The 24,596-nt window shown below is 30.3% G+C and overlaps 2 protein-coding genes and 1 long non-coding RNA gene across 3 annotated transcripts; 2 read left to right on the top strand and 1 right to left on the bottom strand.

Moving 5' to 3' along the window:
* Nucleotides 1-5,770: 5,770 nt before the first annotated feature.
* Nucleotides 5,771-7,006, top strand: LOC100787293 (zinc finger A20 and AN1 domain-containing stress-associated protein 5). The gene has a single exon (XM_003546829.5). It carries the CDS (start codon nucleotides 6,233-6,235, stop codon nucleotides 6,716-6,718), a length of 486 nt encoding a protein of 161 aa, XP_003546877.1. The 5' UTR covers nucleotides 5,771-6,232; the 3' UTR covers nucleotides 6,719-7,006.
* A 7,129-nt stretch (nucleotides 7,007-14,135) lies between these two features.
* On the top strand, nucleotides 14,136-16,860 carry LOC102670539 (cation/H(+) antiporter 20-like). The gene is made up of 4 exons (XM_006598593.1): nucleotides 14,136-14,169; nucleotides 14,512-14,552; nucleotides 15,956-16,465; nucleotides 16,813-16,860. Exons 1-4 carry the CDS (start codon nucleotides 14,136-14,138, stop codon nucleotides 16,858-16,860), a joined length of 633 nt encoding a protein of 210 aa, XP_006598656.1.
* Nucleotides 16,861-18,118: 1,258 nt separating this feature from the next.
* On the bottom strand, nucleotides 18,119-20,748 carry LOC102664158 (uncharacterized). The gene is made up of 3 exons (XR_418607.3): nucleotides 20,057-20,748; nucleotides 19,101-19,229; nucleotides 18,119-18,415 (listed from the first exon to the last, which is right to left on the bottom strand). It is a non-coding gene; the product is annotated as an uncharacterized lncRNA (long non-coding RNA).
* Between the last annotated feature and the right edge of the window lie 3,848 nt (nucleotides 20,749-24,596).

Genomic DNA, 24,596 nt, shown 5'->3' with positions numbered 1-24,596 from the left:
CATACCTTTCTCAGCTTAAGATTTGAAAATAATTAATGTAGTCATTTGGAATCCAACAAAGCTTTAGGATTTAGAACAACAAGGTTTCCTTGGAGTGGACCTAACCATTGTTAACTCTTGAAGTGAAGGGTTTTGAGCACAATTGGGAATGGAGAGAAAAATCAAAGAAGATTGGAGAGGATTTTGAAGCTTTGAATGTGCAAAGGGGATTAGGAAAAGTGGTCTTATCCTGCATTGCTATCTAACTACCCCTTTCTTCTATTTTCACCCCTCCCTTACGTGTTTTTGTGACCAGATATTTGGTCCCAAAAGATTTCTAAGCCTACTAACACTTAAAATTAGAGCAATTTAAATAAACTAACATCTTAATTGATATAATTACACACTCAAATCTCTATCTTGCAATATAAAATAAATTAAACACTTAATCGCACAATTAATAAAATCATGACATTACAAATAGCTCTACAACACATAACATAACAATCTATTTATTAAATTCAACTATAAATATCATGAATCTAAATTTAATTTCCTCTTAGAGTATTTATCAAGAACTTGACATACATTACGAAAATCCACAATGTTACAACATTAACAAGCCTATAGGGCCAACAAGGCCACAAAGCTTTGTGGTTTAGGGTTAGCCCATGGGACTTAAGTTTCAATATTATAACATTTTTTAATACTCAAGTTGTGGTTAGCCAAAAACAAACTCGATTGAGATTGATTGAAAATAATCTCGAGTGAGGTTAGTCGAAAATGTTCTAGTTGATGTCAACCAAAATGAACCCTAGAGATCGATCAAAAACAATCTAGGTCGAATTCGATAAAAAAATAATCATAATTGAGATCAAACAAAAATATTTTCCACTGAGGTTGCCCAAAAAATAATCCTTGCTAAGATTTGTCAAAGTTAACCTAACCAAGGTTGATCAAAAACAACCTCGGTTGGATCAATCGATTTAAATTTTATGCAAAAAAAATAAATTAAACATGAATTATTTTATTTTAAACGTAATTTTAAAACTTTAACAATGTTGATCTCTGGTCCCATTTTTAAAATTTAAATTATACTGTAATAAATTTCTTTTAAAAGTACTAATAATTAATTTTCACACTCCATTTAGGCATTTAGTACAATTTGTAAATAGATGGTTCTCGACATAACACACTGTGTTTAGCCTGGAGACAACTTTTTTTTATAACTATGTAAATTTATCGATATATAAAACAACATACAGAAAAGTATCAAATTGATGAATTATTAAAGTTGAACACTGTTGTCGTACAATATTATTTAAAAATGCTACATAGACATCAGTTATCATCTCAATGATAATATGTGGCTAATATTTTCATCATAATTTCGCCCAAAATTTTAACAAAAAATATATTTCATTGATATGAAAACGACTTATAGGATTTAATAAACATCTTGTATGTGTGTTTATTTTTAATAATGGTTAAATTAAAAATTTATACTTACTTGTTTTTAAGTTGGTACCCTTTTTTTTTATAAAATTGAGGTTGGGATGCAGGAGACAATAGGAAAACCCAACTAAGTTGTCCCCAAAACGACTTATGGGATTTAATAAACATCTTGCTTGTGCGTTTATTTTTTAATAATGTATAAATTAAAATTTTATGCTCGTGTAAAAGAAATTACTTATGTTCAACTTGATACCTTTAATATATAAAATTGAGATTGAGATGCAAGGAGAGAAATCACACCTATAAAGTTTTGGATGACTAATTAAGGTCGAATCACATTCAAGTCAAACTCAATTTCAGCCTTTGTCTTTCACAATTTCGATCACTAGGATAGCTGAAAAAACTTCAACATAAAGCATTGTTTGAATGCCAACATACAAGGAAAAATAGCCTAAACACTCAGATGGAGGATTCTGTAACACAATAACCCCAACTGCATAACCATGAGCTACCACAAGCTGCACCCACCGGGACAGAATATGGCTCTGATATCATATTAAATTTATAGTGCAGCAAAAGCATCCGAAAGGTCTCCTTAAAAATCTGTTCATAAGAGAATGACTTACCCAGCTATATAAGCATTTATCAAGTTCGTTAAACATTCGATATGAGTTTAAATTCTGAGGCTTTACTTTTGAAAAAGAACTGGCCCTCTACGTTTGTGAAATTATTCCTAATCGTCCATTCGCATATAGCTAGCTAGTCAAGTAAAATTACTTATAAAAATTGCAAGCAAACGAGTGGATCAATTCTCAAAATAAAAAAAAAGGACTATAGAAGGAACTGCTCATATAATTATTTGTGCATACTGCATAGTCTTGTGTATCCCTTATATTAAAAATGCTCCGGTGCTGACAAATAATTTGATGGTTCCAATAATTAAGCAAATAAACTATGAAGTAAGTGCTAGCTGAATAAAAAGAATTTGTCGTATACATAATCTGAGTCCTAATAATTAATGGTTTACAAAGTTATGGGCGTTAGCAAATGACGAAAATTTATTTGTTTGTTTTATTCATACGAAAAACCAACTTAAATATCAGCTCACACACACTATTTAACCAATTAAATTAGATCTTCTTGATAATAAAAAACTACACAACATATATATAGTGAGGAAAGATATTTTTCATATGAGAATTAAATTGAAAATAAACAAGGACTTTTCATTTTTGATTTTTTTGAAACATCATGATTATTATTGAAAATTTAATTTAACCTTTAATAATAATAGTTATGAAGAGAATTATTATAATGATCTATACAGAGAGCAATATAATTCATAAAAAAAATTTTACAAATTCACCACCACCACTAATAACAACAACAACAAAATCTTATTCTACTATACATGTGAGGTCGATTACATGATTCGACACGATTAAAAGATACAAAGAGCCATATAAAAAAAATTGATTAGTTGAAACTGGATCCCGTTTTTGCGTGCAAAAGGGCACATTGCTGGTTAATGGAAAGCAAAACTAAACCACTGAGAGTGCATTGGACTTTGTTATAAACGAGCTGTGATATAAAGCAATATTTAAACTTGTGTCTGCGTGATTGCCAACCCTGTTCTTTCGGAACAGTAACACAGGACCACTTCCATGTGAAGTCATCAGCTCATGATCATTCATCACCTACATTTTTTGTTTCTCAGGTTCATTGTTCCCTTCACCGAATCCATACGTCCCCCACATGCTTCTTTATCTCTTTCATGCTTCTTTTCTTAATAAATAACATCTATCATTTATGTAATGAGATAATCTTGCTCGAGTCGGATAAAATTATTATAAGTATGTTTAGTTAAACATTGAAAGTTCGTCAACAAATTATGACTCTTTCTTTCGCGCTAGTTTGTTGAATTTGACTCAGAATTTGTGCGACAATAATTCAGACTGAAAACCATGCAATATAGGGTTGAAATTTTTTCTTCAAATATTTAATGTAATTACAAATCAAGACATAAACTTAAGATCAATGATTAAACCAAGATAATAGCACACCTATTAGTTCATTGTCCCCTACATAGAGATGGATTTTAAAAATATATGTATACCTTATAAAAAATGTGATGAGTTTCCTCACAACTTTATCCAAATCAAACATGTAAAACACTAAAATGAGAATAGAGATGGATTTTAAAAATATATGTTTACCTTTTTAAATGTGAACATATTATGTTTTATGCAAGAATGAGGATAGAAGAGTCAAACTTGTTATGTCTACCTTATACATAAATATTTATGTTAAGTAATTTTTTAAGAATAAATTGAATGATAAATGATAACATAAGAATAAATTAAATAAAAATGTGATATATCATTTTACGATTTATTAAATCTATATTATTTGTTTAATGTAAGAAAACATTTTTTAACTAAACTGTGTTTACTTTTTTAAATAATATATTTATTTTTTGAATACTTAAATATAAAAGGTCCAAATTAATTTTTTACCATAGGTCCATGAAATATGAGGATTGACCCGGTTAAATAGAACTTTTATGAATAATAAAGTTTTTCTTTGACTATTTAATATAATTGTATATTTAAAATTTGAATTTGAGAGTAATTAAACCAAAATAACATCTAATTTAAAAATAAAATAATTAAAACTTAAATTTTAAGGTAACTAAAAATATTTATTATTAATTTTAATAAAACAAAGACGCCTCATAGGTCGGAAGAAGTCCACCTATGTTGACAAAAAAAAACTATTATATTTCTATCACATTTAAAGTAAAATATTTATTCTAAATTTTACTTTAGATTTCTTGGACTCTCTCTTAAATAACATCACACTAATAAATTCACATGTTTGATGATTTGTTGCTTTATAAAAGTTTGATTTGTTTCTTAAAACATGAGATGAGAAAATTCTCTTTGCAGGGTTCCAGTAATATTCTAATCAACATGATAAGAAAATTCAGTAACACGTTAACTTTACCACAAAACTTAGTGGTATATGTATCTAATTATCTATTAATTAAAGATTGTCTTAAATGTGTACAAAATGCGATCACATTTTTATAATTATAAATTAGTAATCTCAAATTTTTGTACACCCTTTATTTATTTTAAGAACCTATATCCAGCAGGCGAATTTATAGTAAGCCTAGTATACATTTTTGGATCTATGTATTTGTTCTAATTAAATTCGACGACCACATTTTTTATTTTGTGAACTGAGTAATTTTACAGACTTTGCATTATACTCTTTTTTTTTTTACTGAATTATACTACTTATATAGGGCTATATATTCCATGTAAATTATTAGATAACACGTTAAAAATTTAGTGATAAATTAAATCGTTAAGAAATATATTCAACGACAAATTTTTTTCTTTTTAAATTATGTTTTAGATTTTGGGATTACTAACCTAGTAAAGAAAATTTTAAAATGCTAAATGATGATGCGTGTAACTTTTAAGGACAGATTTAGAAGCTTGCCTTTTCTTTTCAAATGATTCAAATAGTTTCACTTTTCTCATGTGGTATATTTTTAGCAGCTTGCTTTTCGTTTTAAATGATTCAAATAGTTCTACTTTTCTCTTGTCCGATGTTTTATTTTATAAGTAATACATTAAGTTTCAGTAAAAAAAAAAAGTAATACATATTATTAGTTGTTAGTCAACTTAATCCTTAAAATTATAAAAAAAAAACATTAATTAAATATTCAAAATTATTAAACACTGTTACTTAATCAAACATTAAACTAATTTATATTTTATAATTTCAACCTTTAATTAATATATAATTCTTTTTTTTTGTTGTAAAAGAACATTTTTTTTCGGAAAACATGGGCTATGTTTGGCACACTATTTTAGTTAATTTTTTAACTAAAAAGTTTATTTAACCATGTAAAATGAAAAAAAAATAATATTATTTAACAAGATGTCAAGAACATATTGAAACTCTTAGAATTGACTTACTTAAAAGAATCATTACACGACTTGAATAACAAATAATTTTACTTAATCAAAAGTTGTCCAATTGTATTAAAATTTATTTAAAAAATTAATTTCTCTTCATATATATTTTTTCATATATGCACAAAACAAAATTTAAATCTTAATTACATGTTGTTGAAGAGATAAAATTATTTCCAACCCAAACCCCACCATCATGTTGGTAACAATTATTTCATTTTAACTACGACAACAACCTTAGAATTTACAGGGTATGATGGCAATAAAAAAAAGGCGTAATTCCAACCCACCCAACCTAACAAAATAAAATAAAATAAATCTGAATAGTAAATACTATTAGGGGGCAACAACAACCATAATAATAGCAATAATAATAATAATAATAATAATAAAAGCAAAAAGACAGAGACATATGATTTGGATGATGCACTGACACGAACACGTCAGAAACCTCTGAGACAAGAAAAGGGGGGCAGCAGAGGCAAATTGCAACGCAAAGTTGCAAGCAAAACGAACCCACTTGGACAATTTGGTAATTTCCCCCGCCACACAACCACGAAGGCAAAAAAAAAAAAGTAAAGAAAGAAATGTTTGATACGCGTCTCTATGAGGCCCATATTCCATTCCCTTTACCGACCTCACAGCACATCAATACATCTTCAAATTCCCCTCTTCTCTCTCTCACATCTCTTCGTCCTCTCTCTCACATCACAATTTCATAAAAAACCTCTTTTTAAGTTTCTTGCTTCTTTCTCTCTGAAAGAAAATTGAAGTCCTAACCAGTTGGCTCTTTTGTTTTATCGTTCTCCATGGCTCAGAAAACCGAGAAAGAAGAAACCGACTTCAAAGTTCCGGAAACGATTACGCTTTGCGTCAACAACTGCGGCGTCACCGGAAACCCTGCCACGAATAACATGTGCCAGAAGTGCTTCACTGCCTCTACCGCCACCACTTCCGGCGCCGGAGGTGCCGGAATAGCTTCTCCGGCGACCAGATCCGGCGTCTCCGCGCGTCCTCAGAAGAGATCTTTTCCTGAAGAGCCCTCGCCGGTGGCGGATCCTCCTTCTTCGGACCAGACGACGCCGTCGGAGGCGAAGCGCGTGGTCAACCGCTGCTCCGGATGCCGGCGGAAGGTCGGACTCACCGGATTCCGGTGCCGGTGCGGCGAGCTCTTCTGCGCCGAGCACCGGTACTCCGACCGCCACGACTGCAGCTATGACTACAAAGCCGCCGGAAGAGAAGCCATCGCGAGGGAGAATCCGGTGATCAGAGCTGCGAAGATCGTCAAAGTCTGAAAAAAGAAAAAAGAAAAAAAAAAAAAGGAAAAACCCGAACGGAACGGAATCTCAAAACGACGTCGTTGACGGTTGACGCGGTTTCGTGTTTTTTTTTTTCTCAGATTTATATATATAGAGAAGAAGGAAAAAAAAAAGTAGCAGATGACAGATTTAAGAGAGAGAGAGAGCGTGTGTGAGGTTTTAGATTGAGAGAGAGAGAGAGAGAGAGAGAGAGAGAGAGAGATTGTTGCTGATAAAAGATGAAGAAGAATTTATCTGAATTTCTCTTGTGTTTCATCGATCAAACTCTGATCGTTTTTTTTATTTATTTAATTTCTCTTCTAATTTTTATGTTTGATTTCTTCCTGATTTGATCTTGAAATGATAAATTATTGTGATTTACCATTATTATCATAATCCCACTTCGTGGATCTGATTAATTGTGTGATTTTGTTCCAAGGATATTGATTTCTGCGTGGTTGATTTTGTTTGCTAAATTGATTCAGAAGGAAATTGTGCTGTATAAAACTAATTTCAAGTAATCTAATTATTATTAGAATGCTTTTATTCTATAAATAAATTAGTGAAAAACTTTTGATCTAGTATAGTAAAATTTAGCCAATTTTTTTTATAATTTCAAAATAAAATTTTCAGAATTAAACACGTGATTTGATGAACCAAAGTTTTGAATTAAATCCAATTTCTGAAACTGGAAGAAGGCCATGAATTTCTCTCGCTTTGATGATATTTCTCAGAAAAGGGACACACGGCGTGGTGGTGGAGTAATTCGGTGGTGGTTGTGGGGGTATTTTGGGCATTTCCTTGCACTTTGAAAATGGAATTTTCGGTAACAGCGATGATTGAAGGTTGTGTGGGGTCCACATGAATTTACATGTGACGATATATTGGGTTGCGATATGGCGAGTTAGCGTGCGAAATATCGTGGGGTTTTTCGTTTTATGACAGTGACTGGTGCCTTTTGTGACCCAATAGAGTATCGCCAGGTGTTTTCTGCATAAAGGTATGTGACGTATGACATGAAGCATTTTCTTTTTATTTTAATAAATAAAAATAAAAACGAATCTTGAATAATAGAAAAAAAAAATAAAAAAATTCTGTGGGGAGGATGTCATATATTGCGGATAAGGAAGCTAAGCGAATTGTCTATTGGATTCTGATTTGATTTTCTTTTCTTTTCAGGAATTGTTCTGGTGCTCATAAATAAGGTAGGAAGATGACTTGTATTAAAAAAAAGGGTTATCTAATTAGTATCTGTTGAATATTTATTTTCTAATAAATTATCAATGAAAAATAAGTAATAAAGCGATTGCTCTCTTCTTTTTTGTTTCATTTGATTTATTATGTGTTTTAATTTAAAGCTATTTTGTTGCATTGAGAAATATTAAATAATGTCTTACAATTTAGATTGGGATCTAACTCAATTAAATAAGATTTGTTTTAAGATGAGGAGTTGAGGACAACTTAAAACTTATTAGAAGAAGAAAAATTATATTAATTATAACTCTAACTATATGAGAGCTTAACACACTTTCTTACACCTAGAACTAGATATTTGGAGAGAAGACAAATATGGATGCCTAAATAACAGAAACTCAAACAAATACAAATATTAGGATAGATTTTAATATTATCTTAAAATTTAAATTTAGATTAGAATTAGGTATTTGAATAGAAGACACATAACATATGGATGCCCAAATAACAGCATTAGATTTAAAACCTAATTTAATTTCACAAATCTTGCTTAAAAGATGAGGATTAGCATTAGCATTTAAGAAAATAAATTCCCTCACCATTAATCAAAATTATATATGCTTTTAGTTATTGGTTAAATGTAAAAATAACGAAATATTTAGCCACCTGCTGGTAAGATGACTTGTACAACTCCATATATCATTTTTGATTTTTCTAAGTTTGTGGGGATAGAGCTTTGGGACACTTATGAAAGTCTCTATATGACTAAGATGAATGGTTGACTTATAAAAGGGAGATATAAGGAAGTGTATCTAGTTGGAGTTAGTAGAATTTGTAATTATCATTAAACTCTATTAAAATACAGGTAATCTCTTTTTAGAAAGCAACGGGCTTAAGCCCAAAGAAAGAGGATTAGAAAGAAATTAAATTGGGAATAGGAGCTCTCAAGTTGAGCAAGAGGTTGCTCATAGACCACTAGATTAGACCCCAATTCACATGCCATATTGACCGAAACATTTGCTTCCTTGAAGACGTGCAACATTTGAACTTGCCAATTCGCCTGTTCAGGATATAAAAATCTATCAACTACGAACACTCAAGTTATTTGTTGTTGTGTTCGGTGTATGACACGTATCTGTATTATTGTTTGATACCGATATGACACTCATATTATATTTTATATTTTGAATATTCCAGATATTTATGTACGTATCTGTATTATTGTTTGATACCGATACGACACTCATATTACGTTTTATATTTTGAATATTCCAGATATTTACGTATCTGTGTCATGTGAGATGTCCGTATCAATTTTTTATAGATCAATTATATTTTGAATACTTCAAATATTTATGCGTATGTGTCATGTCAAATGTCCGTATCAGTATTTTATAGATCAAAATTGTTACGTATCTCTGGTAAAAATTTATATTTTGTGAAGTCAAAAAATTAATGGGAACCCTTTAAAAAAATAATTTTTCCTTAAAAAGTTACGTGTTTCAGTTGTTTGTAAGAATCATTAGGCTTAGCCATGGGACACGTGTTTTTAACGCAACATCGGTCTTCTTCTTCTGTCTTAAGGAATGAAAATTCCGCGTTAACACACACTTAACATACTCTGTCTGTATTTATAAATATTTCGAATTAAATTTATATAATACTGTAATTATTATAATTCTAATATACACAACTTAGGTGTAATATTTAAAGTACTTTTGTAGTTTTATCTCGACCACTTATGTAATAAATATTAGAATTAAGGGTTGATGTTGATTATCGAAAATAAAACTTCGATATTAATAAAATTAACAATAAAAATTGTTCAAGGTTTTTTTTTTGTTTGTAAACTTTATCTATCCACTCACATAAATTTAAAAATAACTTAAATAAATAATGATAATTAATAGAACTAAGTTCGTTATTAATTAAACTAAAGGTGACATGTTATTTGTTTAAAAAAGTAATTTATAGATTTTATTAGTTCTTAAAACTAATTGTAATATAGAGATTAAACAAAAAAAACACTTTTCAATTCTGATCTTATTTATTTTTAGGCAAATGCTAAGCATAGAGGCTTTTTAATTAATTAAGATGCATTAAATTGTAGTGTTCATAATTTCTTTACACTCTTTTTACAATTTCTATAATAAATATTTGTTTATTTAATTTTTTAACTAATATATTTAGGACACTAATTAGCACTTAACAAGATCCTTATTTTTCTTATTAAAATAGTAAAATAACATAAAAACATTAATATGTGTGTATATATAAACTATTAAAAATTAAATTAATGTACAAAACTATAAATGATAATTGTCTTAAAATTGAATAATATTTATTTAGATGGTGGTGGCAAGTTGACCTAAATTTGCAGCTACCCTGTCTCATAGCAGATCAAATTTACAACTCACCTCCAAGGGGATGTGAAGCATATATGTTCTAGAAATATAAAATTAGTTAAGAGATAAGAGAATGAGGAAAAAATTATGGATTTGATTATTATTATTTGATAAAAAATTAATAAATTAATAATTAATATTTGTTGATATATATAAGTAGTCTGCAAGATGAGATGAGCTGATCATGAGGATTATCATTATCCAACGGTTGTGGTTGGTGGTTGATGACCATTCATATATTGCTGCGAATGTAAACTACAGAGTGTCAAATATAATTGATATTATTTGTATTTTGGGGTTTGGATGTGCTATGACTTGTGCCTATATTTGGACAAATTCTTCAATGGGGTTCACTCTTATGTCGTCCTTTGTAATTAAATTAAGTGGACATCATTTTCATTTTCAAATGTTTATTTAACTAAATATTATTAGTTAATTTTAACAAATTATATAGTTGTTGAAACTCTTTCTAAGAATCCACACATTGTCATAGACAACTTATTTAATTTTCATATATTTTTAATATTTGTCTACATTATGTCTTGATCATATATTGCCAAATCATTAACAAAATGCAAGTTTTGATGTGATTCTTGAAACAGTCAAACTTTTTAATATAATAACATTATGAAAAAAAATGTCACATACTAGTTAATTATTACACAATTAGATTTATCTTTGTGAATTAATAGTTAATAGAATTAATAATTTTCATGTTAATATAATATTTTTTATTTTAGAAAGAAATAAAGTATAATATTAATATGCGAAAACATAAATAAAATCAAAGACAAAGTTAAAAACGACTTAAAAGAGAAAAAATATGTGTGATTTAATTTAATAAAATGTGAGCTAAAAATTAATAGTGTGTTTTTTATTTAATAATTAATATATATATATATATATATATATATATTATTTAATTATATGGTATGAATTGGATCAAATTGAATTAGGTTAAAAAAATAGAACGCGTTATTCAATTTGTTTATGATTGAATCTTAATTAGGTTGAATAGGATTTCATTAAAGACTTTAAAATCTTAATCCAATATAATCATGTGAGATTGGATTGAGTTTGATCCTAAGTTAACGAGACCCATAAACACTCCTAATAAGTGTACACTAAATTTTTATAGTGTGTAATTCTTCTTGTAATAAACATTTTCCTTTACCAGGATTATAAATGCAGGTAGACCATGTTCTGAATGAAATTTAATTTAGGGGAAGTAAAAGAAACATAATAAAGGTGTGCTGTGACTTTAGGTAAGTATATGAAAGGGAGGACGCAACTTGTGGCAAGGTATTTTATTGTCCTTCCATTGCAATGAAAAGGCACCCACCAATGAAATTAAAAACTCAAGAGGAATTGAAGTCCCCACGAAAAGGGTAGCCAGACTGCAAGAATAAGACGTGGAGTGTATTGCAAAATACCAAAATACGACGTATGCATACGGTAAGACGCAAATATCTTCCCTTTTTTTGTTCTTCTTAATTACCAAAAGAAGCATGTTTATGCGTTAATTACAGGTAATGTATATTCATATTATTGCCCAATTAGTCAAGAGTCAAGACTAAGTTTCTGTTTGATTAAGAGTTTAAAATTAATTATAGGAGTTTAATTAGATGAATGATTTAATCATGTATTTATTCAATAAACTATAATCATATAATAGGACTTTATAGTTTATACTCTAAATTTGAATACGTACGCATTCTAAATTTTTAAATAATCCTTTATAAACATAGAGAGTACTGCGCCGTTGCTTGGACTTACGAGTAATTCCCAATTTAAGGCTAAGTATAGACTTAATAACAGAAGGAGAAACTGTTTCGTCAATCTTGGCCAGCGTGCGCGGGGGCTAAACACCCGCAGACTCTTGATGGTCCGTTTGGTTAGATGGAAGGAAATTTTGAATTGGAAAAAAAATGAAAAAAAGGAAAATTTTAAAATTTTTGTTTTTAGAAGTCAATTTATTATTAGAAAATACTTCCTAAGTCGTATTTTCTTCTTTCTCTCTTTCCTTTTCTCCTACTTCCTCTCGTATCAAACGAATCATGAATGTATGCATTAAAAGTCCACATAGCCAAAAAGGCCACAAAGGCCTTTGGACTAGGATTGATTCATGTGTCTTTAAGTTTTAATATTATGACATATTTTTTTAATACTTAGATCGTGGTTAGCCAAAAATAAACTCGATCAAGGTGGGCAAAAAATAATTTTTATAGAGGCTGATCGAAAATAGTCTCAATCAAATCAGACAAAAGTTTTCTTGATCGAATTCAACCAAAAACTGCCCTGATGAAGATTAGCCAAAAAAAAGCCTAGTTGTGGTCGGTCAAAAATAGGTTCGTCGAATTGGTCTAAAGTAGCCTTGGTCTAGTTGGTCAAAGAATGTACGACCAAGGTCAACTAAAAATAACCTAGTCAATGCTGACCAAAATTAATGCTAATAGACGTCAGTCAAAAATATCTCAACCAAGGTCAACAAAAAATAACCCTAGCTGAAGTTGGTCGAAAACTTCCCCAATCAATGTCAACCAAAAACAACCTAACCGAGATTGGCAAAAAATAACTTTAGTTGATCTCAATCTAAATTAACCTAGCTGAGGTTGGCAAAAAACAACCCTAACCGAGGTCGGCTAAAAAGAGCCTTGGTGAGGTCGGTCAAAAATAATCTTAATCGAAGTCAAAAAAAATTAGCCCTAACTCAGATCAATCTAAAACAATCTTGACCAAGGTCGATAAAAAATAATCTAGCCAAGGTCAACCAAAAATACCTTGACCGAGGTCGGCCAAAAACAGTTATGGCCGAGTTCCACCAAAATTAACCTTAGTCAAGTTAAGTTGACAAATACCTTATCAAGTCGACCAAAAATAGTCCTAGCAGAGGTTAACCAAAATTAACCCTAATTGAAGGTCGATAAAAAATGTCATGGTCAAGGTTAACCAAAAATAACCTTAGCCGATGTAAGCCAAAAAAAAAATGCCATGGTCAAGGTTAATAAAAAATAGTTCCATTTTTAAATGATGATCTGGAGAAAGAGATCTATATGACTCAACCTAAAGACTATGTTATACCTGGTCAAGAGGACAAAGTGTGAAAACTCTTAAAATCCCTGTATGGACTAAAACAAGCACCAAAATAGTGGCAAGATAAATATGACCCTGGTTTGCTTGAGTATAACTTTTTATATAGTGAAGCTGATAAATGTGTCTACACAAAATATGAAAATATTGATTATGTGATTATCTGTTTATATGTGGATGATATGTTGATCTTTAGTACTTGTACTGATATAGTCCTTAGGACTAAAACTTTCATAATTGTAAGGAATGGTGATATTATTCTCCTATTCCAAAGACACTCAATACGTTGAGAAACTTCTTAATAAGTTTGGTTACTATGACCTTAACCTAGTGAATACCCCTTATGATGCTAACTCACAGTTGAAGAAAAACACAGGAAACATTGTTGATCAAACTCAGTATGCCTAAATTATTGGGAGTCTTATGCATCTAATGAACTTTTCTAGACCAGACTTTGCATATGCAATAAGCAGACTGAGTCGATATAATCATAGTCCTAATCAAGACCATCAGGAAGCTCTTGTGAGACTCATGAGATACTTGAGAAGTACCATGGAATATGGTATTAAGTATAGTGGATTTCTCGCTTTATTAGAATGGTACAGTGATGCTAATTGGATCTCTGATTCATATGAGATAAAATTCACTAGTGGTTATGTGTTTACACTTGGTGGTGGTGCGGTGCACGGAGATTAGCCAAACAAGCTATCATTGCAAGATTAACTATGGAATTGGAGTTCGTAGCTTTGGAGTTGGCTGGTAATGGGGTTGAGTGTTTGAAAAACTTCTTAGCCTTAATTTCGTTGAGAATGAAACAACCCCATTAGTGTCAATGCATAATTATAACCAATTAGCGATAGCCATAGTGAAAAACAAAACCTTTAATGGAAAAAATAGACATAAACAATTGAGACATAATGTGGTAAAACAGATGCTATAGGATGGAGCAATTTCCATTGACTATGTGAAGTTAGAAGGAAATTTGGCAGATCCTTGGATGAAACCCCTAGGGAAGAAATTGATATAGAAAACATTGAGGGGAATGAGACTTAGACCACTTGAAACAAACAAGTGATGGTAACCCAACCTTTGTAATTGCAGATCCCATGAAGAAGGTTCATATGGGTAAGAACAAGTCACTTGTTAGTTTTGCTAAGGCTAAAGTTAAATTAATTTTAGTCCACTCCTATGGTGTGAAAAGTGCTAGATATTGTATTAGAGAGAGGCTAACCTTGAAGCTTTTAATGACTTTCATATCCTTTATGGGTGGTGTATGATCTGCAATATACACTTGATGAAATCAACTATATAAGTGTCAAGTGGGGTTGCTTGCATGAGATTGTGACAAAAACTCTAGAGCACTCATGAATACTAGGCGTGTGCATGACTTATTAGCGCAAAACAACAATAACGACAAGAATTGTGGAGGTGTAATGTGATTGGTAGACCGCTAACACACATAAAACATTTTTGGTTCATATAACTTGCTACACCAACTACACTATGTATTAAGTCCTACTAGTCTAGGACTGGTTCATATAGCTTGCAACACTAGGTCTGACACATTATATCCTTAATGAAAACCCAAAAACTTTATTTCTTCTATTCTTTTCCTTTTAAAAATCTTTTTAAAAAAACATTTTGAAATATGTGGGGGATTGTTGTGGTTTTGTGAGGTATTTCAAAAGGTTTCATGTCCCACATTGTATAGTTTAGCCTTTCCTACAAAGTATATATATCAACATGTGATGAGAAAGTCTAAACTAGCTAACAAGAGGCATGAATCTTGTGTGCATGAGATCGGACCATGTTGGTTCGATGTAGTGCAAATCGTCTGGTTCCCCCCTTGCACACGAGTAAAAGGGATTGTTGGAATATTTTATATGGCAATTTTAATGCCCCAGATTTTAGTATGACCTAATTTCAAAAATGCCACGCTTTTCGTTTATCTATACTAATCATTTTTTAGTTTGTGACTGCTTTACAGTTAAAAACATTTTAATGGTAATTTAATTTCTTGATTCCTTTACCGTTTTCTTACTCATTCCAGTCCTATAAATACCTCCCCCTTGCATTAGCTTTCGACACACCAAAAACTCTTTTCTCTCCTCTCTTTGGGCTCTCTTTCTTTTTATATTTTTGCTTGTTGGTTTCTGTTCCTTGTCTTATGAAAATGACCTGTTATATCTTAAGGGATTTGTGCTCTATGCAGATAAATCCTTTCGACCGGTGTGTCTAACACACGTCTCAAGTCATTCAACACTTTGTCCTTGAGCATCATTCAATAATCATGGACAACATTATATTGCCTTTATACACAAAATAAAGAAGAAAACAAAAATACTATAATAATCTTTTTCTAATGAAAAAAAGTCAATCCCAATAAGTAAGACAAAGTCTACAGTGCGAAAGTGTACATTAGTGAATTAAATAATTTTTTAATTTGGTGATGATTAATCTGAGCCGTACGTTTGGTTTTTAAAAAAAATCAAGGGTCAGGATACGGTCACGGCTACCGGTTTGTTACCTGCTTTATTTTTTTTAGAACCGCAGAGCACATTGTTGCTGGAATCAATGGCAAGCATATGTCTTCTCTTCTTCTTCTATTCTCGAGCTCGACTTGGTCACGATTCGCCGGAGCGGAAAAAGAGCTTTGAGCCCTGCTGTCGGCAAAATGTCCCTCCCTTACATCTTCGGCATCGGCCTTGCCCTAATCCTTCGCAAGACCGTTGCCGGAATCAACGAATTTGGTTTCTCGCGGTTCCTCATCTTCATGGGAGTCACGATTTCCATCATACCCTTCCCCGTCCTAGCATGCATCCTAACCGAGCTCAAGCTCCTCACTCCTCGCGTCGGCGACACTGCCATGGCCGTCGCAGCGTTCAACGATGTTGATGCATGGATCCTCCTTGCCCTTGCCATTGCACTCGCCGCCGTCGACGTCAACAGCCACATTCACAAGAGCCCCTTCGTCTCGCTACGAGTGCTCCTCTCCAGCATGGCCTTTGTCGCCTTCATGATGATAATAATTTGGCTAGGAGACTTGACCAAACCGGTAGCCGTGACCATATCATGTCCCTTGATATTTTTAAAAACCAAATGTACAACTTAGATTAATCATCACCAAATTAAAAAATCATTTAATTCATTAACTTACGGTGTGAAAGTAGTTTCACTTTCGCACGGTAGACTCTGTAAATAAGTAAATGATTGTTGCGAAAATGAGCCGTAGCAAATTCAATAAATGTTATACCATGAAGAAGGACAGCATTGATGTTGGTACAAACATGACAGAGGCGGACAACATAAGTGGGAAGAGGATGTAGTTTTCAGAAAGAAAGGACGGTGGAGAAATAAAGAAAAAAGGTTTCTACATCCCACATGCAATCACGGAACTTGCAGCTTCGGGAAAATTTGAAAGCGAAGATGGATGGAAGTGGGAATCAGTAGTGATTGGATGTGCCACTTCAATGGGAGCAAACGCATGCTTCCCTTGCTTTGCTTACGGTATTATTATTATAGAGCTTGGTAAACTTTTCCCTAATTTTGAGTTCTTCAATCGTTACATGCGCTAAATTTTGCGATGATTTTTTTAATTCTTAATCTTTCGATTATATTTTCTTATAAATTGTCTTATTATTTTTTATGATAAGTATTAAATGAAAAGTAAAAACATTTATTATGATGGAAGTATAAAATATATTTAAAACTTAGTATAAAAGATAGTAGGGGAATTTGTAGGAGAATATGGTTGGAGGATTAACAATTATTCATTAAGTTTAATGTTTTAAGATAATTATAAATCATTATTTAAATTGCTTTAAGATAATTATTTTAAAAGTTAACAAATTTATCATACATAATTTTTTTCTCTTAATTATTTTCATTTTCGAATTTAACTGATCATCTTTATAATTTACTTATGATAAAACAATATAAATAGGTAAATAGATAAATATAATAGGCTGATATAATGGAAGGATTTTATGTTAACAAGTGAATAAATTAATTTAATCACAATAAATTAAATTAGAAAAGTGTTATTTTACGGGATTAGAAATGTGCTTAATCTCTTTCCAAAATTTCAAAAACAAACAAAAGTTAATTAAAAAAAAACACTTTTTTGTCACTGTAATATCAATGTTGAGCATTTATTATTTTTGTTAATAATTAAGCTTTGGTAAAAAAAATTATCTAATTATTTTTAGTAGAATTTCTTCTTTTAATTATATATATATATATATATATGTCATTATGAGACATTGCTTAAGAAGACTAATAACTCTACTTGGACCAACAACTTGGTTGATTAACTAAAACTCTATGTAAATATGGAGTGATTTTGATTCAAAATAAAATTTTAATATGTTATTTTTTGATAAAAAAATTTAAATGAATCAAGCCATTGAATTCTTTAAAAAATAAATTAGGAGTGTATTTGATAAAACTAACTTGTTTAGAGCTGATAAGTGAGTTGAAAAACTAAAAACTTATAAGTTAATTGATTAAATTGAAAGTATTTGATAAATTGTATGATAAATGTATAGTGACATAAAATGATATAATTATTTATTTAATTATAATATAATGTATTCTTAATTATTTATATTTTTAAAAATATAATGAAGTTTAAATTAAAATTTAAGATACTACAAAAGAGTTTAAAAAGATAAGAAATGAAGAGAAATTGTAAAAAAAAAAAAAAAACGCTCTCAAAGCTCTAGTGAGTCATAGAGGAGTGAATAATTTGGGTTATTACAAATGTGGCTTCTGTATACAAAATCTCAATCAATTATTGGTAATTGCTTCCTGCACCTCTTTATTTTGCTTCCTGCACATCCCATAGAAAGCTCAATGGACAAAAATGTCCCACCCTTCTTCATGGCCCAGCATACACTAACACTCGCAATATCAACTCATCGCACAACAACTTTTTTATTTGCAAATAGTCCATCACGGAATAATGCAACAACTTTTTTATTTGACTCTGAAGAACATCAATCGCCTTAGAAATAAGAATAAACAACGATTGTCAATTTATAATTCTACCAAAATAAAGTAATAATAAGACATTGTTGGATGTTCTATAAGAGCATCAATAGTTGAGTACTTACATGAATTATTTAATTTTATGTAATGTTGTTTAATTTTTTTCCATTTAAATAGATGACATAAAAAAAAACTATTGTCTAAAACATTTATTGTATAAATAATATATTTTTTAAGTATTATACGACCTACAAAAATAAAATTAATCACTCATTTTAACATTCTTAATATTAGAGTGAATTTTTGTGTAAAGTATTTAAATTTATGTGAAATGATAAGACCAATAAAATTAAATGCTGAAGCGGGTTATCTTTTTATACATTTCCTTAACTATTTAATTATCATATAACTTTAATCTATTTTTGTCCCCATTTTCTTAACTATTTGACTATCTTATTCGATACTAATTATGTCAGTATATATTGAATTAATTAATCATATTACTAATGTATAGTGTGAGATGTTAGACTTATTAATGTACAGAAAAGTAAAATAATAAATAAAAAGCCTTTTAATTTTCTCGGAATCGAATTGTACATAAGTACTACACTTGGGATACAGTGCGATTTATACGTAAAATCTTGGTTGAAACGTGGATCAGAAATTAAGGAGAATCCAAACACACACATAACTGTCTATACCTGACAGTTAAAAATTAGTTTAAATGAGTGGAGGAGGAGGAGCATTTGGAAAAAAAGGTGAAAGTCCATGGTTACGCCCTGGTGGAGGAGGTGGACTTGGCCCGGGACCCAATTTTCTCATTCTCGGATCTGCAATTTAAAATAACAAGATGTTAAATGTTACCTGTTCATGATGTACATGTTTCTACATTCATCAGTGTTTAACTTTTATATGCTGGGAGTCATATAGATGTGGCAACGGCGGGGATCGGGACGGGTATTGCCTCTCTCGTTTCCGATCATGGCTTCCCAACCTATATTCGTGTCCATCCCTAATATATAGTTAAAATTTGTTATCCCATCTCCCTACTCGTTCGGTATTGGGTATTTCCTTCCTCGTTTGTTCCCGGTTTAGATTTGTACAAAAGTTTTTTTTAATTATATTAAAAATCTAATTATAAAAATGATTGTTACACATTTATTTTTAACTACTTGTACTTGCATCACATTTATCTACAAAAAGCATAAAGAAAAAAAATATTAAATTATGTAAAAATTATAAAAAAAATTAACAAGTAATTAATAAAATTTTAATAACTTCATCAGTGGATGGGTACGAAAATGAGTATGGAACAGGTAATGACATCCCTGTTTCCAACCCCAATTAAAAAGGTCAAATAATTCCTAAACTCGCACCTGATCAACTTGGATATTCTCTATCAAAATTAGAACGGATACCCATGAGTACAAGTTTGATTGTCATGCCTAAAGTCTTAAGCTTTCAAAAAAAACTAACATAATATATTAATTATTAATATTTATTGATAAAAAAAAGATATAAAAAAATTACATATTAAACCCCTACATGGACTAAACCAAATAATAAATATAAGGTAGTGGAACTTCGAATAGTGATTGTGATTCTACAATTCTACACACATGCTTTTGTACATATTTGAATGAGATAGATCACAAACCTGCACTAACTGGAGCAAGCTGTGCAAAGAAAGTAAAGGCAAATATCAGCAAAATAAGAAAAGGTATTGATATAGAAGAAAGACTAGTCCGAGCCATCTCTTAAAGCAGAAACTGAAAGCCTCAAATCAAAATAATATACATGCATGCCCTGATTCATAGTCACCGAAATGAAATTTATAATGTCCCAAAAGCAATGGAGTCAATGTTAGTTTTATTTGAGCTTTCAGTGAAATTTCCCAAAGAAAATGACGCCATATACTATCAAAAAACAAAAAGAAAAAAAAATCAGGTGTGAAATAAAATCCAGCTATTAACTGGAAAAGTAATCTGCGAGCCAATATGTACATATGACTAAATCATTCTCTAGAAATTTTGAGCTTCCAAGCAAACTTATTTGAAAGATTTTGTGTAGGAACGTAAGAAGGATAAGAAAAGAATTAAACAATTCAGAAAAAATATCAAGTCATAAGTGTGAACCCCTAATCTCAGTATGGGTTGTTTGACGGGAATCCTCATATGAATTAGTCATTACTTAGACATTATATAAAAATAAAAAAAAAATAAAAAATTAAAAGATAAATAATTATTTTGATCTTTAAATATGTAAAATAATGATAATTTAATTTTTAAAAGAATAAAATTTTAATCTAATCCTTACACATGTAAAAGTGAGACAATTAACTTTGTTACAAGTAATATATTTTAAAATATTTAAACAAAAAAAATCCTAGCAGTGCTTGCGCTAACGCCCATTGGCAAATTCCAAGTAACAATGCAGGGACTCTTAAAGGCTTGGATAACAACATAGGAATCACAATCAATCCATAAATTACTCTGTTAGATGTACCAATTTAAAATTAAATTTCATAAATTAATTAATACGTAAATTATTTATAAATTAATATGTAAATTATTTATATAAATTGTTAATACAAAGGCAAAAATATAATTTTGGTCCACCTTTTAAATAGTTTAAAAAATTGGATACTAAAATTTTATTAATTATATAATTAGAATAAAAAATTGTATAATTTATATATTAAAATAAACCTACATAATTTGTATAAATTACATAAAATAATTTTTATTTATAGAATTGGTATAAAAATTAATTACTAAATAATTTTTTATAGTTAAAAGCAAAACATGTAAGTTTTCTAAATGATTTAAATACAAAAAAAATAAATTAAACCAACACATTTCGTTTAGAACTGAGCTTCAATCTCTTGACAAAGATCTTGAGTTTGATTCTTATATATAAGAAAAATATGATTAAAAAAGAAGATTTACCGTCAAATTTTTCGATAAAAATTTCTCATCGATAAAATAAATAAATACCTTTACATGAAAAAAAGATTTTCACTGTTTGCAATCTCGTCAAGTGGAAAAGCATTGATTCAAATGAAAAACAAAAATATTGATAGATACCTAAGTTTATGTAGTTGCAATTTTTAATTAAAAAGGATTAAAAATGTAAATAACTATGGCTGAAGAGTTATTTTTTATAATTGCTACAGCCAGTTAAGTGTATATACGTAGTTATTAAGGATAAAATGAAAAAGAAAAATGTGGAGATCAAGAGTTATTTCTTTTATTTATAGTATAGAACTATAAATTAATGATCCTAATTGATTATCCTCCAGTTTGCCACCTTTAATTTGAATATATGACGTGATCACCGAGTAAAGGTGCCCTATATTTGTACTCCACTCCTCCCATATTAATATTGGGTCTCTCAATTAATTTTTCCTCTAAAAAATATAAAACTATAATCATTCGGTAAAGATTTTTAAACATTTTTTTTATATTTTCAAATTTTAACGTTAAGATTTTTATACTTACAAATAATCATAAATATAACTTTAAAACAAATATTGTAAACTTCAATTATCTAATGACTCCTTCCAAAAAGGAATTTTATCTTATCATGACAATTAATTACAAGATAACAGGATTAGATAACAATGGACAAGATTTAATTGAAGATTTTTCGATAACAGTACAGTAACTAATAAGATATAGTAAATTGAGAATAAGATTATATTTTATTGACATAGAGATATAAGATAAGATATTGTAATACAAAATTTTTCTTATAACTGATATTCTTTATCAAGTGAATTTTCAGACCTGTCGCACCTATATAAGGAAATTATTATGGTTCTATCTAGCTTAGTCCATTTGCTACACAAATTGATATGAGAATCTGACTCCATAACATTGCCTTGGATCTGATCTCTAAAAGCTGTGAGGCTACTCATCCTCACAAGCTGTCTTAATTTACACGATTAAGTTTCTGATGAACAACATGAATGTTATTGTGACTTTTCAGCAGCATACCTTCTTCAAAGAATGAGAATTGCTTTGGATATTCGTGCCCAGCAGATGTTATCAACTGAAGCGTTTTACAAAATAACAGCTTCCTTCTCTTTGCACACACGGAATAAAGGAAATGATTTTGTTTGTGTACTCTGGTTTTTGTTTATGCGTGTAGATTGATTTTATTTATAGACCATTTCATGTGTGAAAATAACTCACAAGAAGTATGTACAAGGCTCACATTCTCTCCTTTTTTTTTTAAGTTCACCCCAACTTCTATAAAAATAAAATGACAAAATACTCTTGCGTCTTGAGAATTAAGTTTTGATTGTATATTTTGACAAAAGCAACCTCACGGCTGATTTTTGTTTGATTCTTTAATTTTTCTAGTTCTTTAATTTATTAATGAACCAATAAAAAGTTCTCATAGCCTCCTTTGAATTCGTGTAAATTCTTGCATGGTATTACCATAACATAAAGCACTGCTCCAATAGAAATCTATGAAAAATTGCGTGGTACTCACCGATATATAGTTTTTTACAACACGTGATACAAGATTTGCATGAGACCAATATGTTTAGGTTGTTCCATGCAAAATTCATAGGTCCCAAAAATTTGATTTTTTTTCATCAATACTTCTGGTTATCTGCTTGTATAGCACAGTCAAATTATCTATTCTTAACTGCTAATAAGAGGCCTACAAGGACCAAGTAAAGGAGGATGTAAATTACTGTACAAATTTGACTACCAATCCTAACATTTTCATGTTTTACTAGTTCATACAAATGGAAAAATTGAAAGAAAGGAAGAGAATGCTTTGGAATAAAGAGCCAAAAACAGCAGTATTTTGAGTCAAACTTCATATTTGTAGCCATAAGGCCACAGCTCAGAGTCCGTTCCATTTTAGATACGAACCATTAACTAACCATTGCCAATTTTCATCACGCTGTAATAATTGTAACATACTAACATGGATATTCTGTTTGTTGGCCCTCCAGAGTTCTAAACTGAAGATGATTGTGAGTACTTTCTGCTTGTGGTTCAACTGCTGCACTGGCATTCTGCAAAATTACTGAGGAAAACAATTATTAACCAGAATTCTTTTGCCATAATGAGTTGACATTGTTATCAATTCAAAGCAAGTGAGTGGCTCCCTCCACTCTAACATATCCAACTACCATCATCTGTCAATTTTTTTCTGCTTAGTATTGCTCGTTTGTCAAGAACGAGACAGAACAATTACCTGCATAACAAAGGGAAATGAATCCTCTCATGTGACATTTTTACATGACAAGGTCATGCGAAGACTGAAGAAAAAGATAAATACAAGAAACTTAAATAAGGTCCCATAAATTTTGACATGGTGTCTGCTTTTATCTCTTCACATGTTCTTGTCATATGAAAATCTCACAAGAGAGAATTTTTTTATGGTACATCCAGCATAGATAACTTTTGATGTACAAAAATATGAGGATACTTAAAATATTGTTCTCAAGGCTTTAACAAGATAGGTCCAGTAGGCTAAACAGCATCAGACATCTTCCCGTTTTGTTTGGAACTGCGTATAAATGTGGCTTGTAATTTTAAATATTTAGTAAGACCAGATAACAGATAAAGGTATATCAGCAGTATACTATTAGCATAAACAAAGGCAAGTATAAAGGTTCCAGATATGCACTATGCTACAAATAATGTCTCATACATAATAGTGATGGTACATCCTGCATGCACACATTTTAATTCCCCAGTTGGGGAAGGTGGGCAGATGATCAAGCAAATACCGAATAGGCTTCTTATCAAAACTCGTAAGTAATCCTATCCTTATGGGGAATATAGCTTACTATTTTAAAAAATATATCTGAAGTTCACACATCATCAATTTTCAATTTACTCTAGCCACTACGGTGTTGTATAAACTGGTTTCTCCACTTCTCTAAACTATTTTTTTTTACATATTAACTTCAAGCTTTATAGCTGTTTGTGGTTACATTTGTTACAATATAAGCTAGTTGTATCTTTGTAAGAATAGTCTTGAAAGGTTTAGAAAAGACTGTTTTTAGTGTGTATTCTAAAAAGCCTAACTAGGAGCAGGTTCCCTATTCTGAACGTGTCGTTTCTTCTTTCTTATTGTACTCTTTCTGTTTTATATAAATATATACAATGTGTGGCTGAGTAAAGTAACTCAACACTTCTCTAATGTAATGTGTATCTCAAACTCAA

This window comes from Glycine max, chromosome 15 (genome assembly GCF_000004515.6).
Source record: "Glycine max cultivar Williams 82 chromosome 15, Glycine_max_v4.0, whole genome shotgun sequence".
In the NCBI taxonomy this organism is placed as follows: domain Eukaryota; kingdom Viridiplantae; phylum Streptophyta; class Magnoliopsida; order Fabales; family Fabaceae; genus Glycine; species Glycine max.
This window is presented reverse-complemented; position numbering and strand designations above follow the sequence as displayed.

Coding starts and splice junctions, on each gene's coding strand:
- LOC100787293 (XM_003546829.5), top strand. CDS start 6,233: ATGGCTCAGAAAACCGAGAAAGAAGAAACCGACTTCAAAGTTCCGGAA.
- LOC102670539 (XM_006598593.1), top strand. CDS start 14,136: ATGGAATTGGAGTTCGTAGCTTTGGAGTTGGCTG. Junction 14,170..14,511: donor CGTAGCTTTGGAGTTGGCTG/GTAATGGGGTTG, acceptor TTGTAATTGCAG/ATCCCATGAAGAAGGTTCAT. Junction 16,466..16,812: donor TAGGAGACTTGACCAAACCG/GTAGCCGTGACC, acceptor CGGAACTTGCAG/CTTCGGGAAAATTTGAAAGC.